Below are 19528 nucleotides of genomic sequence, written 5' to 3'. Positions count from 1 at the left end.
TCACACCTGGACCTGATTTAGATGAGATTCTGGACTTTGAGGCAATGCTGTAATGGAATGAGACTTTTTCAGACCTTGGAAAGGGGTGAATGTATTTTGCATGTGGAAGGGACGTGAATCATTGGGGGCCAGAGGACAAACTATAGTAGTCTCCAATATGGCCCCCAATGATCCCCACCTCCTGGTATTCACATCCTTGTGTAATCCCCTCCCGTGTATGGTCTGGACCTGGTGACTTACTTCTAGTGAGTGGAATATTGCAAAAGTGGTGGGATGTCACTTCTGAGACTAGGTTATAAAGACTGTGACTTCCATCTTGCATGTGCACAATTTTCTCCCCATGTCCCCCCCACACCCCCGTTTCATCTCACTTGATCAACTCTGTTGAAACAAGTAGCCATGTTGTGAGTTGGCCTGTGGAAAAGTCCACATGGCAAGGAAACTGAGGATGGCCTCCAGCCAACAGTTGGCAAGAAACTGAGGCCCTCAGTCCAACAACCCGCAAAGAACTAAGCCCTGTCAACAGCCACATGCTGAGCTTGGAAGCAGATCCTTCCCCAGTCGAGCCTTGGGATGACTGCAGCCCCAGCTGACATCTTGATTGCAGCCTGTGAGAGAGCCTGAAACAGAAACCCAGCTAAGATGTACCCAGATTCCTGACCTACAGGAACTGTGAGATAAATGTCGTTGTTTTAAGCCATTGTTTTGAAGTAATTTGTCATGCAGTAATACATAACTAATACAGGCAGGCATGGAGGTTATGTACAAGTTCAGCATATGGACTTCTACCTACCAAGGCCAATCTGGCTATAGCACTGCTGAGGTCCCATCTGCCAATAGCAGAGAGCAACACTGAACCCCTGCTATGAATTATTTCCTGGGGGCAGACTGATTACTTTGGACCCCTTCGCTCATGCAGCACAGGCTGTAGGTTGACAGAGATTTAACGGGAATCCCAGACTGCAGCTCTGCCAGGCTGATATTGCCTGAGCTAGACGTGTTCTTCGTGGAGTCTGTTTCCTGTGTTACATGACAAGGACTTTGTGAAACATCTCACGTGGAGCTTGGCACCCAGAAAGGAGTTCACAAGAGGCTTTTCCCTTCCTTTTCCTGGAATGTGCGTGCCCCAGGGGCAGGGAATCCATCTGTCTCCCAATCCCTTTTCTCCCATCATTACAATTTCAGGGTTTCTGGGAAGCATGGTCAGTATCTACCCCTTCAGGGCCCCAGTGACCATGGACCTCAGACCCCAGGCCCCACTCCTGTGGGGTAGCTAGCGCCCTTACCAATGAGCTTTATGCACTGCAGAGGGAACAGAGTGAGACTCCAACTGCTGTTTCTGTCTCCCTCCTTCTGAGCCCAGACTGCAGGCCCCTGACTGGAAGTGGGGGCAGAGGACTCAGGCCGGGGCCTTGCCTTCCCTCTAGGAACTCCCAGTACGGGAACTTGGGGGTGGGAGAGTGTTTCAGGCACCACCTAAGGCACAGTGGGGGCACTAGGGAGGGGGAAGGGGTTGGGGCAGATCCTTAGAGGAAGTGATGTGTCTTCCCATCCCCGTGTCACCTGCAGACTCAGGAGCCATTCTGAGGGATATGGCAGCCTCTGGGAGAATGCAGCAGCAAGGCAGTGTCTCTACAGTAGGAAATGACTTGAGGTGAAGATACTGTGCTCCCCCAATCCTCTTTCTCCCCATCTCCCACTCATCTGGGCCCTCCCAAGGCAGTCACTCCTCCCTTTCTAGGTGAGTGTCTGGGGAAGGGGGACAGATCTGCACCCAGAGCAGGCTCTCTGGAAGATGTCACATTTGATCTGGGTCTTACAGGATGGCGGCCAGCACCACTCCTGCAGAGCTCCTGGGATGCACATCACTGTGAGAGATGGGGCAGGACGGTGCGAAGATGGGAAAGGCTGTCTGGAAACCAGTGAGCCCCTTACTCTGGAGGACCTTAGCCTGGGCCTAGTTCTCGAGCCTGGGAGCTGCTGTAGGTCGTAGGCACCCTCTTCCTCTCCTGTCAGGCCACGTCTTCTGGGGACTGCCTCGGGGTGGCAGTGGTAATGCAGCGCTGAGACTGAACCCCTTCCTGTCCCTGTCCTAGCTCTCATATCCCAGTCTCCTCTGAGGTGGTCTCCAACCTTCTTTTCATGCTCAATTCCATACAGGTGGGCAAACAAAAGACCAGCCTTTCCCCGTGGACAGGGGTATCCACTGGCCCCTGCCTCCCCTTACTTGCACAGCCCAGTGGCTCCTGGCCGGACGACTGAAGGAGGCAGGGCTGAGCCAGAAATCAAATCAAAGCCCATCAAAGGCCCCAGCAATCAAAGTTGCTAGAAGTGGGTGAGCTTTCTCACTCACCACTAGGCTCCCATTAACTGGAAACCTTGAGAAGGGGAAGAAGAGGAGCAAAATGAACCGACTGAGCATTCAGATGAGAAAGGGCAGAGTGGCAGTGTACTGGGGCTCCTGGGTTAGGCATCAGGGCCTGGCTATTAGCCTTTAAGCCCTCTGTGCAGCACCTTGAGAGAAAGGAAAGCCCTTGCAGAGCCCGGCATGACGGGAAGCTGGTGGGCAGGCTTAGCAGGGCATCAGTGCTTTTGCTTCCTCCTCTGTATCCTATCACGAGCAGACTCTGAACACACAACATTGACTACAGAGTGGTTCTTAGCGTTTGGAGGGACAAGGATCCCTTTATGAATCTGATGCAATGTCTTCTTGCCAGTAAAACAGATGCATGCAAACCCCCATAAAAACATAAATTCTGGTGATGGTCTCTGATTTTAGAGACCCTAGTCACCCTCATTTTAAAGACTTTGGGTCCCAGGAGGGGAAAAAAAAAATCTGTATTTAAAAGTGAACTCGCCTTGAAACCATTATGCTAAGTGAAAGAGCACAGTCACAAAGGATCACATATTGTATGACTCCATTTATATAAAATGTCCAAAACAGGCAAATCCATATAGATTAGGTGGTAGCCTAGGAGTGGGGGACCAGGGGAGAGGGGTGATGCTTAAGGAGTGTGGAGTTTCCTTTTGGAATGACGAAAATGTTCTAAAATGTTTTGCAGTGATGATTACACAACTAGAATATACTCAAAGCCACTGAATTGTATACTTCTGGAGAGCAAACTGTGTAGTATGTAAATTGTATTACAATAAAGCTGCTTTTAAAAAGTGAACTCGGGGGCTGTAAATTACCGTACACCTAGCTTTAGTCCTCATTCACAGAGGCAGGAAGAACCCTTTACGGTAGAGAAAAACCAGGGAAGGGTCCCTGGAAGACCCAGCATACGGGTCCGACAGGAAAGCATTCCAGAATGAGATTACATGGGGGGTGGGGGAGTGGTGGTAGTGGTGTTAGGGGCACCGACCCCCTGTGCAGTCGAAGATCTGCAAATAACTTTAAAGCCCGTCCTCCATATCATCCTCGGATTTGACCCACCGAGGATAGTACAGTAGTATACATTTATTGGAAGGAATCTGCGTTTAAGTGGACCTGCACAGTTCAAACCCGTTAAGGGTCAGCTGTGTGTGTGTGTGTTGTGTGTGTGTGTGTGTGTGTATGTATTTTAAGGGCAGTGAAGCATCATGGATAGTTTTAAGCAGGATAGAAACATCCCTCTGAATCACTGAATTGTACATTTAAAACAGGTAAATTTTATGGTGTATAAATTATACCTCAATCAAGCCGAGAAAGAAAACAAAAAACCCCTCTGGAGGCTTGAAGAGGATAGACTGGAAGGCATAAAGTTGGAGGAGGCTGCGGCAGGAGTTTAGTGAGAGGTGCCAGGGCCTATCTGTTGGGAGATGGGGAAAACTGGCTCAGGGGTAGAGTGAGAGGAGACTTGGGATGTCTTGCCCATGGTTAAGGAGAACCTGGTAGAACTCAGTTTCAGAACCCAGAGCTCCCTGGCTTCAGCCCTCATGCTCCCACCAGCACTGCAGCTCCTCCACTGACAGGTAATGGAGACACTGTTCTCCCCCACCAAAGAGAAATGCACTTCAGAAACATGTTTCCAAAAAATGTTGCTAAGGGTTTTATTTCTAACAAGAGGAAAATAATAAAATAAAATTAAAATAGGCTTCAGTTGGAACCAAGTTTCTTGTTTTGCTTTTTTTTTCTTTTGAACAAATTAATTACACACCAACAATCTTCTTTTATTACAACATGAACCCAGGAGGAGGAAAGGAGACAGGGCAGGACATGGAGGGAAGATCAAGGTGGTAGTGAGGACAAGCACCAAAAGCTTTCTTCAGATCACAGGGAGCCCTGCTCTGCTCCCCAACCAAACTCATTTAAAATAAAAAACTGTGAGCACAGCTATGTGAAGTTTCCTCCTCCTGGGTGGAACAGTCAGGGGAAGGGAGGAGAAGGAGGCAAAGGGAGGAGGAAGGAGGGAGGCAGGAGAAGGGGGGAAGGAGGAGAAAGAGTGAGAGGGGGAGGTGAGGTTAGTGTAGCATGGCCTGGCGAGGGCCACAACTGGGGAGAGAAGGGAGAGGAGATTCCCCCAGTTTGCATATGCACTGGCCGTGTCTCTGGAATGGTGCCGGCCCAGCCCCAGCCACCCCCCTGCCCACCTGCCCATCTGTCTATCTGCCTCAGGTGTCTGGGAATGCTGGTTAGAGGCTACCAGGGAGGGGGACTCCAGGGGCCGGCCCCCAGGAGCTGAGGTCTGAACAATACCTTGGAGTCAGAATATAAAAGTCAAGGGACTCGGGGATGGGCTGGGGTGGGGGGGTGGCCATCCCCCCTACTCGCCCACCTCCCAAGAAGCAGGCCTGATGGTCAGAAAGAGGATCCTTGAGGCCAAGGGGTCTCTGTTGGGGTCTGTGCTAGGCTCAGCCACTGTCACAATTGTTGCTGAGGCGGCTGCTGCGGACAGGGCACGTGCAGCCGGGGAGTCAAAGTGGAGAAAGGGGCCGAGGAGCCTGAACTGGCCCCTAGCGCCGGCTCCAAGCCATTCTGGTTCTCCTGGGTGCCGGGGCTGTCAGTGGTGGGCAGGGGTGGGCCCTCACCCCCAGTCTCCTCCTCCAGCTCCTCCTCCTCCTGGGCCTCCTCGGCCTCTGGCCCTGAGCTCCGTACCCTCTTTGGCTCTAGCTCCTCTCGGGCTGGGTCATCGCCCTCCCCACCCCGATCCACCTTCCGCCGCCGCCGCCTCTCCAGCGCCCGGCCCCGTGCTCGGCTCCCATGGCGCTCTGCCTTCTCCAGCTGTGATCACCAACGGGCAAAAAGAGGTGCGAGACAGTGGTCAGGCCTGGGCTCCCTGCCTGCTTGGCCTGACCTCCCACCCCTGCCCATGATCCCTCCTCTCCTCACCTCCAGAAGTGTGCGGATCCGCTCCAGGTTTGGAGGCTGCCCAGCCTGCAGCAGCTGCCAGATGCTGTGGTTCTCATCCAGGGTCACCTCAAGCAGATCCCCCTCCAACATGAGCTCCTCCAGGGGGGCCCGGGTTGCCTCAGGCAGCTCCAACACAGGGCCAGTCAACTGTGGCAACAGCGAGGACAGCAGCTCCAGGTCTGAGGGGTTGCGGGGACAAGCTGGGTTAGAGGCTGCTCCCGGTCGTACCCCCACCACGACAGAGACGAGGACCACGTGGGTCACTCTGGTGAGATCCAATAAACAGCCTACCCACACCTAAACCTACCTCTCTTACCTGAGCCCTCCCCCGGGGCTACCTTCTCAGGACTGGTCATGCTGTCTCCATTCTCCAGCAACCCCTGCACCTGCCGAAGAGAGCAAGGACAGGTAGCAGTAACTGAAGAACCAGGCCCGATTGCTCCCCCACAACCTCAGACTTGGGACCCTCCACCTCCGGGAGGAGGACAGACACAGGCTGCCGGCATGGAGCATTGCAGGGATCTGGAGAGGAGGCAGAACGGGGCAGGGAGGCCAGGCCAAAGGAGACCAAAAGTCAGAGAGCAGGGACAGGGCTGGAGCCTAAGTAAGGGCAAGGGCTAGGAGACAGGAATTTGAGGGCGAAAGAGCTGGGCTGTGCAGCTCACCTTAGGCATATCCTTGCCACTGCCTTCTCTGAGAGGGTCAGAGGCAGGGGCTGAAGGGTAGGTAGGGGGCTCCTCGGGCCTGGGTTCAGCCTGCAGCCGCTGGCGAAGCTCGGCCAGCCGTCCCAACAGAGCAGTCACATCCTCAGAGGCCAGAGCCTGCCTGGCACGGCCTTGCCAGCTGATGGCCCTCTCTGTGAGGCACTGCAGGGCCTCACCCTCAGGCAGCCGCACAGGCAGTCTCTGCAGCGCTACCAGCAGTGCCAGGATGGTCTCCAGGCGTGGGCGCCGTGAGCGCATGCACAGCGGACACAAGAATTTGGTGTCCCACTCCCACCAGGCCAGCAGTGGGGATGAGGTGGGACTGGGCCTTGGGGAACTGAGGAGGCGGGGTACCGACACACATCGCCCATGGAACCAGTCCTGACACAGGTCACACTGTAGAGCTCCCACCCCGGATGGCACCTGCCCACACACACAGATGGAGAATGCAGAGGAAGCTGTGGTCGATGATGCCAGTGGACTGGGCTTGGCGGAGTTGGTGCGACGCAGCTGCAGAATTCCCTCCTTCTCCTTCTGTTCCCCCTCCTTGAAGGCCACGATCTGCCGTGCCCAGGACAGGGGAGGAGAGGTCAGCACCCCAACCCTCCTTCTCTGGCACCATGAATACCCCACTCCCAAACCAGGAGAACTGAGGCCCAGGGAGCAAGTGGTCTGCTCATGGCCACCTGGCTCAGACACTATCGTCACCGGGCTCTTCTCCCCATCTGGGCCCAAGCTCCTTACCACAGAGCCTGGGTCCCTGAGGTCCTGCGCAGACAGTCCCAGCAACTCTGTGTCAGATTTGTACAACCCCAGCTCCTTCTCCATCCACCGGCTGCGCTTGGTGCTGTCTGAGCCGGCGTCTGCACACGGGCAGAGCACCTGAGGCAAGCAGACAGAGGAGGAATGTCCAGGCTTCCCCCTCAATCCCACCCCCTCCCTCCCCTGCCCAGCACCCCCAAAACCCCACTCATATGAGCTGTCTCACAACAGCTGGGCCAGAGGCAGGAGAGGCTGTGGGTCAGGATCCTAGGCCTCACTCACCTCCAGCAGAGTGTAGCAAGAATTCTTCTTGAGAAAGGTCTTGGAAGCCTTCTCCCTCCAGGAGTGCGCCGTCAGTACCTGCAGCTCTAGCTGTCTCAGCTCCTCCAACCCCACAGGTAGGTCCCGGCCAACAGCCACCAGGCCCTCCAAGTCATCCAGGCAGGGGTAGTGATCACCATTCTGGGACAGGGGCAAGAGAAAGCTCAGTTCAACTTGCCAACATCTAAGATGCTACTCTGTGCCTGGCCCTGAGCTGGGAAGACAGACTGGAATCACAGTCTTGAGGCAGAAAAAACAGGGATCATCCTAAGGCAGGCACACCCACCTGGCTCTCTCTTACAACTCGTACATCCATTGGCTCAGCCTCTGGATATCCAGTCAGTCCCCAGGACCAGCAGACTAGTTATTTTGTTGTGGTTTGCCTCTTCTATCCTCCCTGCCCCCCACCATTCTCATCCTAACCAACATCCTATCTTCCCTCAGGCCAGCCTTGCAACCCTTCTTCACACTGCTCACCAAGCACGTTTTGCCTCCTCACGATGTGCTGTGACCCCTTCCTCTCTCTAGCCAACCCAACTCAACCCAGCACAACGCAATGTATGCCATCTCTCCCAGCTGGACTGAAGGTGTCGGGTGAAGCGGGGGTAGGAGGGCAACAGGGTCCTCACTTGGATCTCGTCCACATCAGCAATCCAGGCCCGGGCCTTAGCAAGAGCCTCCTTGAGAGCCTGGATGTTGGGCAGGTGAACAGGGATGTTTTCTGCCTCATGAATTATGGCCTCAAGCGTGGCTGGTGGATGCTTCTGCCTAAAGGTAGGGAAAAGAGAGGCCTCAGTGTGGGGTGGTCTGCCTGACCAGAAGCCCAGACTGACTTCCAGATACAGCGGTATGAGCCCCTGGGGCTGCCGCTTGGGCCTATTTGCTTGTATTTCGCCTACGCGTGGCTGTCAGTCCCTGCTTGCTCCAGATTGCAAGCACCCAACTTCTCCCATACCTCCATGCCTCTGCTTGTCCACCAGTCTGTCAGCCTGTTGGCAGTGCCTACACACACAACCTGCAGTATTAACCTGGTGCTGCAGTTTGTCAGATTGTCCCATGCATGGTGTCTTTCTACTGACACCTGTCCATCTGCCTTTTGGTACTTGTGCTTGTGAGTGTGTGCACACGTCAGCCTGTGGAGCTAGTCCTCTATATAGCTCTGTATCTGTCCATCTCTGCTTCTCCGTAATACTATCTCTGCCTCTACGTGTAATATGGAGTTTAAAAAAAAAAAAAAGATAGGAAACAAAAAAGGCAAGGATAGTCAATACACCAACACAGGAGTCTGGTGCCGAAGGCCACCCATGGGAATCATCTTCAGCTTCTCTGCTAAACTTTGAAGGTTGCGGTAGAGCAGGGAGGGGAAGAAGCTAGACCCACCTGGCTTCCAGGCAGAGATGGGCCTTCTCCTCCCAGCGTTCAGCAATGGTCAGTAGCTCCTGCAGTTCAGCTCGGGCCTTGTCCACAGCAGGGCTAGGGGCTACACTGGCACCCGCGACCAACAGTCCCCGCATGACAGCCAGGGTGCCTCTTCGGGCTGAGGGGGCCAGTGTGCGTTTCATCTCATCCAGCCATTGCGCCTGTTCCACCTGCCGCTGGAGCTGCTGGGCCTCAGGTACCTCCACCCCCAGCTGCCGCCCTCTCTCCAGCAGGGACTGCAGGAGCCCCGGACTGGAGGGCAATGAGGCCAGGGCCTCACGGGCTTCAACCTGGTAGGCTTCCACCTGTTCCAGAATACCCTACCAGGACACAGATAAAGAACAAACTCCTCAGCAGGGCTCACACAGAAGTCCCACCACCACATACCCCTGCCCTACCTACCTTCTTACCCCCCAGTATTTGCGAGGAGAGCCTAGCACGGGCTGGGCTCTCTTCCTTTGCCAGGCCCTAAGCAGTGGTTCCCAACACTCACTGCCCGATAGAATACCCTGTGGCATCTGTTAAAATGCAGATCTCTGGGTCCACTCCTTGAGATTCTTAATAGGGGTTGGTCAGGAGCCTGTGCTTTATTTAAGTCCCCAGAGGATTTTGATATATAGCATCAGGAGACCCTCTGTCCTAAAAATGCTCTGCTATGCTTGGCCTTCTCACAATCTCTACACTCATACTGGTGTCCACTGCCCTCTCCATCCCACTTCTCTACCTTCCTGAACTTAGCTTTCCAGGCCCACAAACATCCTTCTTACTTCCTTTCTCCTCTTCCACCTCCACCAGGAAACCTTCCCTTGACTATGCATCCTGGACCTGTACCCTTGTCACCTGTCCCTCAAATCCCATTTCTAAGAGGCAATTTGCTAAAAACCTGTTGCCTCCTACCTCCCGTTATTCTCACACGTGCATCCTGTCTTGCCCAAATACTTGCAACTTCTGAAAGAAGCCAAGAATGGCCTGCTGCTCAGGTCCCCCAATCCCCCCCGATCCCTCAGCAGCACTTCAAGTCCACCCTTCCTCACCTTGACATCCCCAATCTGGTGCATGGCACAAGGCAGGTTGTTCATCTGGTCCAGAAAGGCCCGGAGCTCAGCCAGGGTCATCTGTAGACCAGCCACCCTGTAGGGGCTATGGAGTTTCACATGTAGGGTTTCAAGTCCAAACCCAGTCCCCTCCCTCCATCTCTGTGCTAAGGCCCAACACCTTTCCTCATCCCTGCCCACCTTGACCTCTCATACTTCACAGTTCCCCACAAATGCCCAGGTTAGAGGGAGGGTTTTAAGATACATGCAAGTTCATATGATGGGGCGAAAGAATGAGAAGAGAGGAATATAGTATATATTTGGTGGGGGAAGCTTAGAAATTGATGGTAACAGAAGCTGGACAATTTTAATCCATCTTCTACTGTGAACTCTATGATAAGTTTATGCTTCTGTGTCCTTTTCTTGTCCCTAAACCTCCCACAACACCTCCCTGCCCACAAAATCCCTCGGCCTGTCTGAAATCAGTACCTTCAGGTACTGACAAAAAGAAACATTCCTAGTTTTCTTAGCACTGAGGCGCTCCCCTCCACTCTAGTTGCCTGGCCTCCTTGCCCTCCCCAACGCCTCCAACTGCAGTGCTTGTCAGCTTCCTGCTGATGTCATCTGCCTAATGGTACTCAGAGTCCACCCCTCCCCCCGCCATAGTCCTTCTCCTAGGTGCTGGCTCCTCAGCAGGCTACCTGTGCCCAACGCCTCAAGCTGCCATACCCAGCTTCCTGGCCGCTGACCAGCCCCAGAGCCCGGGACACGCAAGCCTCTGCCTCGCTCAGGCAGTTCTTTAGTCGCTGCAGCAGCTCACTGTTAGGAAATCTCCGCTCACGGGCCTCAGACTCTAGTGCCCTCAGCTCTTCAAGGCCTGGAGAGAGAATGAGAGCAGCAAGGAGTAGGCAGTATTGAGTAAAGGCAGAGGAAGGGGGTGGGGGAGTACAGAAGAAAAGGGAATAGAACTTGCCTGTGGAGTCCCTCCGTCCCCCCATCACTCACTGCGCTTCCGCCCATCCTCCACCTCCAGGGCCACTCGCACTTTGTTGGCCCAGGTGTCAAAGGACTCAGCCCGGACCTTCAGCTTATGGAGCATGGCAGGGAGCTCATCCAAGGTGTACCGATATCTGGAGGAAGAGGTCACGGAAGAGCACATCTGGCCCAGTTCTGCATCCCCCTCCTCAGCCCACTTCCTCCAGGTAGGCCCCCCTGCTCACCGCAGGTACTGCCGGCTACTGGAGCACTTGCAGAGGTCATTGATGTGGGAAAGGCAGACAAGGCCGTCTGGGCAGTCATAGCAGGCTAGGGCTGATAGAAAGCACGTGGTCTTGCACTTGATGCACTGGCGCTCATCATCCGGGAGCAGCTCAAAAGCCTCTCGCTCAGCTTCCGTGATGCCCTGGGGGTGTTCATTACATAGAACAAGAAGAGGGCTGCAGAAACCCCTAACTCAGCCACCACTGAGCCCCACAGTAGACTCACTGAGCCCCACATTAGACTCAAATCTGTGCTAAGAGCTGTGGGGGAGACAAAACTCCACAGAGCACACTGCCTTTGTGAAGTCCAAACTCTCAAAGCTGGGGGAATCACATGAAGCAGGCTAAGATCAGTGTGGGTTGAGAGGGAGAAAAATCAGGTAAGATTCAGATCAGCAGAAAGGACCTTCGGGGTGAGAGAAGGTGAGGAAAGTGGTGGACCAAGGCACCAGAGAGATGGCAATACGTGGAAGTGGCCAAGAGAAGTGCCATGTACTGGGGACACGGGCAGAGCACCTGAGGCAAGCAGACATGTAGTGGGCACTCAGTGCCCACTGTGTTCCAGGCACTGTGCTGGCTGCTTTATCAGCACACTGCACACACATCTATAACTTAGAGAAATAAACTCTACGTGCTTGTGTTCAGTGTTTAAAGATACAATTTTTCCCCCCCAAAAAAAACATGGCCTCCAAACCTAAGCCAATGACTTTATCTGTTGATTAGATGAAGAAAAAGCAATCCCTTCCAAAAATGGAGGAAAAGCCAGCTATCTTGGAGTAACTGAAAGACAATATAATGCTATACATTATGGGCAATTTTAGGGATTTTAGAGGGAAATTTTGATTCTAACGTTTTTGTCTTCTATACCAACCTAACTTCTGCATAAGTCCATTGTACATTACAAATCCTGCTCTGCCACAAATGCGCTCTGCACATTACAAATCCTGCTCATAAGATGAGTCCACTGCACATTACAAACCTAGCTGCATTGATATTGAGTAAATTATTTAAACCTCTCTGTGTTTCAGTTTCTCTACTTTGTAAAATGGAGACAACAGTACTATCCTCATTGGGTTGTTATGAGGATTAACAAAGGTAAAGTGACTAAGGACTTAGAAAAGTATCTTAGCACTTAGAATAGTGGAACTACAAAAGGCCCTGAAGAGCCAAAGTAATCTTGAGAAAGAAAAACAAAGTTGGAGGTATGAAGTTTCCTGATTTCAAAGCTATAGTAATCAAAACAGTATGGTAATGGTATAAAAACAGACCAATGGAACAGAATTAAGCCCAAAAATAAACTCTCGTATATACAGTTAACTAATATTTGACAAGGAAGCCAAGAATACTCAATGGAGAAAGGATAGTCTCTTTGATAACTGGTCCTGGGAAAACTGGATAATCATATGTGGAAGAATGAAACTGGACCTTTATCTTATATCACTCACAAAAATTAACTTGAAATGGATTAAAGACTTAAACATAAGACCTGAAACCATAAAACTCCTAGAAGGAAATATAGGGAAAATGCTCCTGGACATTGGTCTTAGCAATGATTTCTTGTACATGATACCTAAAAAGCACAAGCAACAAAAGCAAAAATAAGTAAGTGGGACTACATCAAACTAAAAAGCATCTGCACAGCAAAAGAAACTATCAACAAAATGAAAAGGCAACCCATGGAATGGGAGAAAATATCCGCAAACCATCTATCTGCTAAACAGTTAATATCCAAAATATATAAAGGAATCATACAACTCAACAGCAAAAAACCAAACAACCCGGATAAAAATTGGGCAAAGGACCTGAATAGATGTTTTTCCAAAGAAGACATACAAATGGCCAATAGGTACATGAAAAGATGTGCAACATCATTAATCATCAGGGAATGCAAATCAAAACCATAACTATCACCTCACACCTGTCAGAATGGCTTATTATCAAAAAGACAAGAGATAACAAGTGTTGGAGAGAATGTGGAGACAAAGGAACCTTTGTGCACTGTGGTGAGAATGCGAATTGGTGCAGCCGCTTTGGAAAACAGTATGAACGCTCCTCAAAAAATTAAAAATAGAACTACCATATGATCCAGCAATCCCTCTTCTGGGTATTTATCCAAAGGAGATGAAACTAGGATCTCAAGGAGATATCTGCACTCCCATGTTGACTGCAGCATTATTCACAATAGCCAAAATATGGAAATAACCTAAGAGTCCATTAGTGGATGAATGGATAAAGATGTGGGGGGTGTCTGTGTGTGTATACATACATACACATATAAATGGAATATTATTCAGCCATAAGACATAAATCCTGCCATTGTGACAACATGGATGGACCTTGAGGACATTATACTAAGTCAAACAAATCAGACAAAAAAAGACAAGTATTATAGGATATCACTTATATATGGAATCTAAAAAAGCCAAACTCATAGAAACAGAGTAGTGGGAGTTCCCTGGTGGCCTAGTGGTTAGGATTCCGGGCTTTCACTGCCGAGGCCTGGGTTCAATCCCTGGTCAGGGAACAGATCCTGCAAGCCGGCTTGCAATGCAGCCAGAAAGAAAAAAAAAAAGAAAGAAACAGTAGCATGGTGGTGGCCAAGGGCTAGGGAGGTAGGGAAAATATGGAGACGCTGCTCAAAGGATACAAACTTCCAGTGAGAAGATAAATAAGTTTGGGGGATCCAATGTACAACATGACTATAGGAGGGGAAATAAGAATAGGTGCTCAACAAATATTTACTGATATTGGCTCTAATCTTCAGATAAGGATACCTATTTCACAGGCCTGTCTCATTGTGCTAAGGAGGAAACTAAGTCTCAGAGAGAGTAACTTGCCCAAAGTGAGAATCTGACTGCAGCTTATTTTGATTCTGAAGCCAGAGAATGCTGCTCAAAGGATGAAGCCCCTAGGTATTCTTGGATCATGGACTCCTTTGAGAACTGGATGCAAGCTATGAGCCCTCTCCCCAGAAAAGGACTCAAACACACACACACAATCTTTTACAGAATTTACGGGGTCCAGAACCCTTCTCCTTAGGTAAGGGCCAAGCGTAGAGAATTCTGAGTGTTAGGATGGAAACATCTTTTCCCACCTTGCTTTGACTCCTTCTGTAGTGTAGCACAGCCCCAGAGTGATCATTCAACAACAGCACTGAACAGAGAGAGCAAATGATGCCTAGAAAAGCCCAGGGGCTCACCAACTAATACCACAGACTGACAGGCCCCAGACTTCCAACACTTACCATAGCTGCAATTCTCCTTACAACCCATGCTCATAGGAAAGTTATAAATGAGCTTTAAAATAAGAAAGTATTACCCTAAATTTTCTCATTTTAAGAAAAGGGATCCAGCAAGGGATTCCTCAGGACCAGCATTCCTTTGTAATCCTATGGCGGACTCTCACTAAGTCAACTCCCTAACTGGGCAAGTTTGGAGCTTTAAGAAGGCAGCTGAACTACATGAACAGCGGTCCCACTCATCTACAAACAAAACTGGCATGCTATGAGAAATCTATTAAAGGAAGACCGCCTTCTACCCAGTAATATTAACCTAGTTTGAGCTACTGAACTATATGAGTGTAATAAAATGGCATTTCTTAAGAAATGTTCCATATTTCTATCATTTTCTTCATGTACTAATATTACAATAGCAACTGCTACACTGCAAGTGGAGCAATAGATGCTTTGACATAAATCACCTTACGCAAGCTTTACAACCACCCTGCAAGTTAGGTATTTATTCCCATTTTACAGAGTGGGAAAGTGAGACTATGAGAGGTTAAGTAACTTGAAAAGGTTATCCAGCTTACCAGCAAGTGGGGGTTTCATATGTCAGTTGGTCCTGGGTTATTTAAATAATGATGCAATAACATCATTAGCAATAACAGCACCTGCTATGGGTCACTTACTTAACAAACATCTTAAATCCACTCAACTATCCCAAAAGATAAGCACTATTACCATCCCCATTTTTTTTCAGATGGGGATACTGATGCTCAGTGAAGTAAATTAACTTACTAACAGTTATTAGTAAATGGTAGAGAATGGAATTGTAGTTTCCAATCCAGATGTGTCTAGTTCTTTTCACTACTCCCCAAGAGGAGAGGCTACATCTTCTATTTCTTCCTCCCCCCCACCTCTGCCACAATAGGGTACCCAATCCAGGGCACTCTCCCCAGCACCCACCTTCTCTAGGAGGGCCTTTCGTAGACGCCGCTCCTCCTGCACCATGATGAACATCTCCTTATGCACAGCTGCTGCCAGGTTCAGGTCCAGCTTCTCTGGACAGGCAGCCATCTTGCAGATGAGTTCCTCATGGGAGAAGACACAATATCTTCGGAGCCGGCGGTAGTGCTCAATGCACTGGCGCCCAGCCGGCAGCTGTGGACAGGTTCAAGGTTGAGTATGGCCAAGTCTGGAGGCGATGGTGCCTCAGCCTCCCCACAACCCTCCTGCTTCTCCCTGCCATCCCATCACACTCCAGACTCACCCAGTCAGCAGTGCAAAAGTTGACAGCCTCAGCAAAGTTGTAGCCTTGGTTAAAGCCACTGTGGTAAGCACGAGGGAAGGTAATGACAAATTCTCCTGCACACTGGTTTGTGCGGACAACCTGAGGAAGAAAAGCCAAGGTCATTGAGACAGAGATCTAAGTGCAGGGTCCTTAAGGAGAGGAAGGAAAGTCTCAGGGAACAGAGTCTGACAACAGATTCCCAGACCCTCCAACTCCGAAAGAAAGGACCATTGGTCTGTGCTCTCAAGGTTTTGATTTGTGATGACAGGAAAATCTGAGTCAAAAGCAGGAAATGTACATACCAAAATATTTTAACTTCCCTAATAATTTTTAAGAAATTCAAAACATCACTTTTCATTAAGCTGGACATGTTTTTTCATTAATTTTTGTTACCAGTCATGTAAGCAGTTTCAAGAGCCAAGTGGTTCTACAAGATTTGTTACAAAATCAGCAGACCCTGCCATTCTCCATTCCCCAGAGCCATTCATTTTCACCTCTTCTGATTATTTTGGCATTCACCTTAACAATCCTAAATAACATGCCTCTAGACTATATTAAAAATAGCCTCCTATGTCTCAATTTGCTTAGTTTTCTGTGCATGTATTAGTAATTTAATCCCAACCTTTTGGACAAGTGTCCAACTCTCCTCTCTCCTATCACTTTTCACCTTTCTGTAGCAGTCTCTCATGGAGCCTTATGATCTGTTTCAATTGGGACCAGCTGCCCTCCCTGGATTGTCACTCTCCCATGACAGATCTCCTGTTTCCTAGATCCCATGTCTTCCTCTTTCTTGGTTTGTTCCTTTGCTGTGCTTAAGCACATCATCCAACAGCTTCCTGAGAAACGGTGGGAAGAACTTTAAAAAAAAATGCCTCTATTCTACTTTCAACCTTGATAATCTGACTGCACATAAAATTCTAAGTTGAAAATCATTTTGAAAAAAAAAAAGAAAGAAAAAATAATTTTGAAGGCACGGCTCTAGTCTTCTAGATTCCAGTGTTGCTTTTGAAAAGTCTAAAGCTGTTCTGATTCCTAATGTTTTGAATGAAACCTGTTTTCTCTCTCAGAAAGCTTGTAGTTTTCTGGTCCCACTGTTTGATATGAAAATTCACCAGATATACCTTGGCGTGGATCTATTTGCATTCATGTACTGGGTAGGCCCTCTGATTCTGGAAACTGTCGTTCAGTTCAGGGAAATTTTTTTGAACAATTTCTTAACAATTTGATCCTTTCAGTTTTCATTTATTCTCTTTTCAGAGAGAATTATTTGAATATTGAACCCCCAGAACAAATTCTCTAACTTTCTCTACCTTTTTCCATCTTTATCTTTCTATTCTATTTTCTGGGAGATTTCCTTAACTGTTTATCTTCTAAGCTTTTTATTTTCTTTTTCGTCTTCCACTTTTGCTATCTTAATTTTAATTTTCGTTCTCAGCATGTTCTTTTAAAATAGCATCCTGTTCTTATTTTATGTTTGCAATATATGCTCATCTCTGAAGGTATTAACAAGGTTTCTTTTCTTTTTGAAGTTTACTTCTTCCTGCCTAGGCTCTGTTTGTCCAAGCTGCTTTTTTACCATTTGGCTCTACTTTGTTTATTCTAGAGTTTTCTCAGTTGTCTGTTAATCTGTGGCTATCTAGTTATATTCAAGAAATGAAAAGGCTGAATGGAAGTTCTGAGTACAGAGGTGAAGTTTGTCAACTGTGAGCCACTGTAGAGTGAAGCCACTTAGTTTGGGAAACTCTAGGTCTTTCCTTTTGGGCCAGTCAGATTCCCCAGAGAAAACTCTCCTATTTTTTTGCCTGAAGGAAAAAGGTCTGGCTGCTATTGTTCTAAGAGTCAAGTGGAGGAAGATGGCTGGGAACCTCAGCATTCAGTAAGTATACAATGAATCCTACTAGTTTCACTATACTTCTGCTCTCAACTGTACCTAGAAGACCTCAATCCAGAGATCTATTTCAACCTCTTTGAAAGTAAATCTCACAGTGTTTTGCTAGAGTGAGGGAGGGTCACATTTCCAGATGCCCAGTGTGGGTGGGGATCCCATAGCTGCTGCTTTTTTTTTTTTTTTAATTTATTTATTTATTTTTGGCTGCTTTGGGTCTTCGTTGCTGCACGTGGGCTTTCTCCAGTCGCAGCAAGCGGGGGCTGCTCTTTGTTGCGGTGCTTGGGCTTCTTATTGTGGTGGCTTCTCTTGTTGCGGAGCACAGGCTTTAGGCGCGTGGGCTTCAGTAGTTGTGGCACACGGGCTTAGCTGCTCTGCAGCATGTGGGATCTTCCCGGACCAGGGCTCGAACCCATGTCTCCTGCACTGGCAGGTGGATTCTTAACCACTGTGCCACCAGGGAAGTCCCTCCCATAGCTTCTGATATAAATATGAACCAATCTTTATTTTTACCCCATTCGTCTTTACTCCCAGAATGTCTGCTGCAACCAACTACTGAACCTTTAGGGGGTACTGAAGTATAAATCAGATTGGTTCTCAGATTGGTTCTCAGATGTTCCAGAACTGGCTTAAGATTGTTTTCTTATTTGTTTCCTAGTTTCAAGAATTTTGTTTATCATTGTCTCTTTTCTTGTTTTCCCCATCTCTGTGATTTTTTTTTTACCTTAAAAAAAAAATCACTTTGTGCCATTTTGTGAAGTTTCAGTAAGGAATGGAAGTAGCCATGTGTATGTTTAATTAGCTGTCTTTACCAAGAAGTCTTGCAAAGTTTTTTAAAATGAACATTCCATGCTGATGAAGGCACAGTGAAATAAGTACAGTGCTGGTATGGGGACCAATAACTCCTCTCTGGAAAGCAAAATTGCTGATTCATAACCAAGAACCTAAGATGTTTATAGCTTTCAACCCAACAATTCATCTGCTAGGGTTCTAGACTAATGAGGAGAGAACTAGCATCCTAACAATACTGAATCTCCACATTTATTCAGGTCATGTATCAGTTCCCACCTCCAGTACATTTTCTTCTCAAATCTATCCCTACTTAGAGGCAACATCAGTATTTACTGCTTGTACTACTGCACTGGCCCCCATTACCAACCACTAGAATTGTCTTCCCCAACCAAAATGCAAACCTGATTATGTAATGTCCCTGTTGAGAACCCCTCACTTGAATCCCCGTATCTACATGATAAAGCCACGGCCCCAACAGGCAAACTCTTACTCTTCCTTCAAGTGTCGCCACTTCTACAAATGCTTTCCTGACCTCCCCCCCCCCCCCGCCCCCACTTCCTAATGACCCAGTCTGCTGTTCTTTTGTAGCACCTCTAATATTTTATTCCAGTTGTTTACTCACCTTTGTCCTCTACTCAACTGCACATGACTAAAGGCAGGGATTAGTTTATTTGCTTTAAGGGTGCTGACCAGAGGCCTTGCACACAGAGGGAGTTCTAGCAGTATTTGCTGAATGATCTAGTCCCAGCCTTAATTTTAGAGATGTGAACACTGAGTCCCACAGAAGCCTCAAGTAGCAGAGCCAGAAATAGAACCTAATGCACCCTCATTTTGGCAATGTCACTTTACTGTTTCCTATGCAGTTTTTTTTAGAAAGCTCTCCTCACATTCTGCAGCTATTAAAAAATGACCCAAAAGTCCATCAGCTGGTGAATGGACAAACAAAATGTAGTATATCCATACAACATAATATTATTCCACCACAAAAAGGAATGAAGTTCTGAAGCAAGCTATAACATAGATGAACCTCAAAAATATTATGCTAAGTGAAAAGCCAGACACAAAAGACCACATATTATTCCATTTATATGAACTGTCTAGAAAAAGCAAATTTTTAGTTAGCAGATCAGTGGTTGCCTGGGACTAGGGGCTGGAATGGAGAGTGACTGCAAAAGTGCACAAGGGATCCTTTTGGGGTGATGGAAATGTTCTAAAACTGGATTGTGGTGATGGTAGCACAACTCTGTAAATTCACTGAATGGTGCATTTAAAATGCGTGATTTTTATGGTATGTAAATTATACTGCAATAAAGCCATTTTTCAAAAAAGATGGTTATAAATAGTTCATGGTGAGGAAGTAAAAAATCATTCTAGACCAGCACTGTCCAATAGTAATATAATGCCAGCCACATATGTACTTTTTAAATTCTCTAGTAGCCACCACATTAAAAAAGTAAAAAGAAACAGGTGAAATTAACTTCAATGTATTTTATTTAATATATGCACAAT

General features: G+C 48.4%; 1 protein-coding gene across 11 annotated transcripts in view; it reads right to left on the bottom strand.

The window, feature by feature from the left end:
• Positions 1-4007: 4007 nt before the first annotated feature.
• KDM5C (lysine demethylase 5C) overlaps positions 4008-19528 on the bottom strand; it is a 31721-nt gene continuing 16200 nt past the window's right edge. For 3 of the 11 annotated variants that reach the window (XM_057537990.1, XM_057537988.1, XM_057537997.1), the window contains 14 exons: positions 15322-15441; positions 15018-15212; positions 10793-10974; positions 10578-10702; positions 10302-10449; positions 9573-9678; positions 8500-8858; positions 7749-7887; positions 7081-7260; positions 6781-6918; positions 5999-6597; positions 5640-5722; positions 5312-5511; positions 4008-5203 (listed from right to left, as the gene is read on the bottom strand). In XM_057537990.1, the coding sequence (XP_057393973.1) occupies positions 4844-5203; positions 5312-5511; positions 5640-5722; positions 5999-6597; positions 6781-6918; positions 7081-7260; positions 7749-7887; positions 8500-8858; positions 9573-9678; positions 10302-10449; positions 10578-10702; positions 10793-10974; positions 15018-15212; positions 15322-15441 (2934 nt within the window). In that variant the 3' untranslated portion in view covers positions 4008-4843. Of the gene's footprint in view, positions 5204-5311; positions 5512-5639; positions 5723-5997; positions 6598-6780; positions 6919-7080; positions 7261-7748; positions 7888-8499; positions 8859-9572; positions 9679-10301; positions 10450-10577; positions 10703-10792; positions 10975-15017; positions 15213-15321; positions 15442-19528 lie in introns of all 11 variants that reach the window. The other 8 variants (XM_057537995.1, XM_057537998.1, XM_057537994.1 and 5 more) reach the window with 5 other exon arrangements.

The sequence above is a fragment of the Balaenoptera acutorostrata genome, chromosome X (assembly GCF_949987535.1).
Source record: "Balaenoptera acutorostrata chromosome X, mBalAcu1.1, whole genome shotgun sequence".
Taxonomy (NCBI): domain Eukaryota; kingdom Metazoa; phylum Chordata; class Mammalia; order Artiodactyla; family Balaenopteridae; genus Balaenoptera; species Balaenoptera acutorostrata.
Note: the sequence above shows the minus strand (reverse complement) of the source record. Positions and strands in the feature narration are given on the sequence as shown.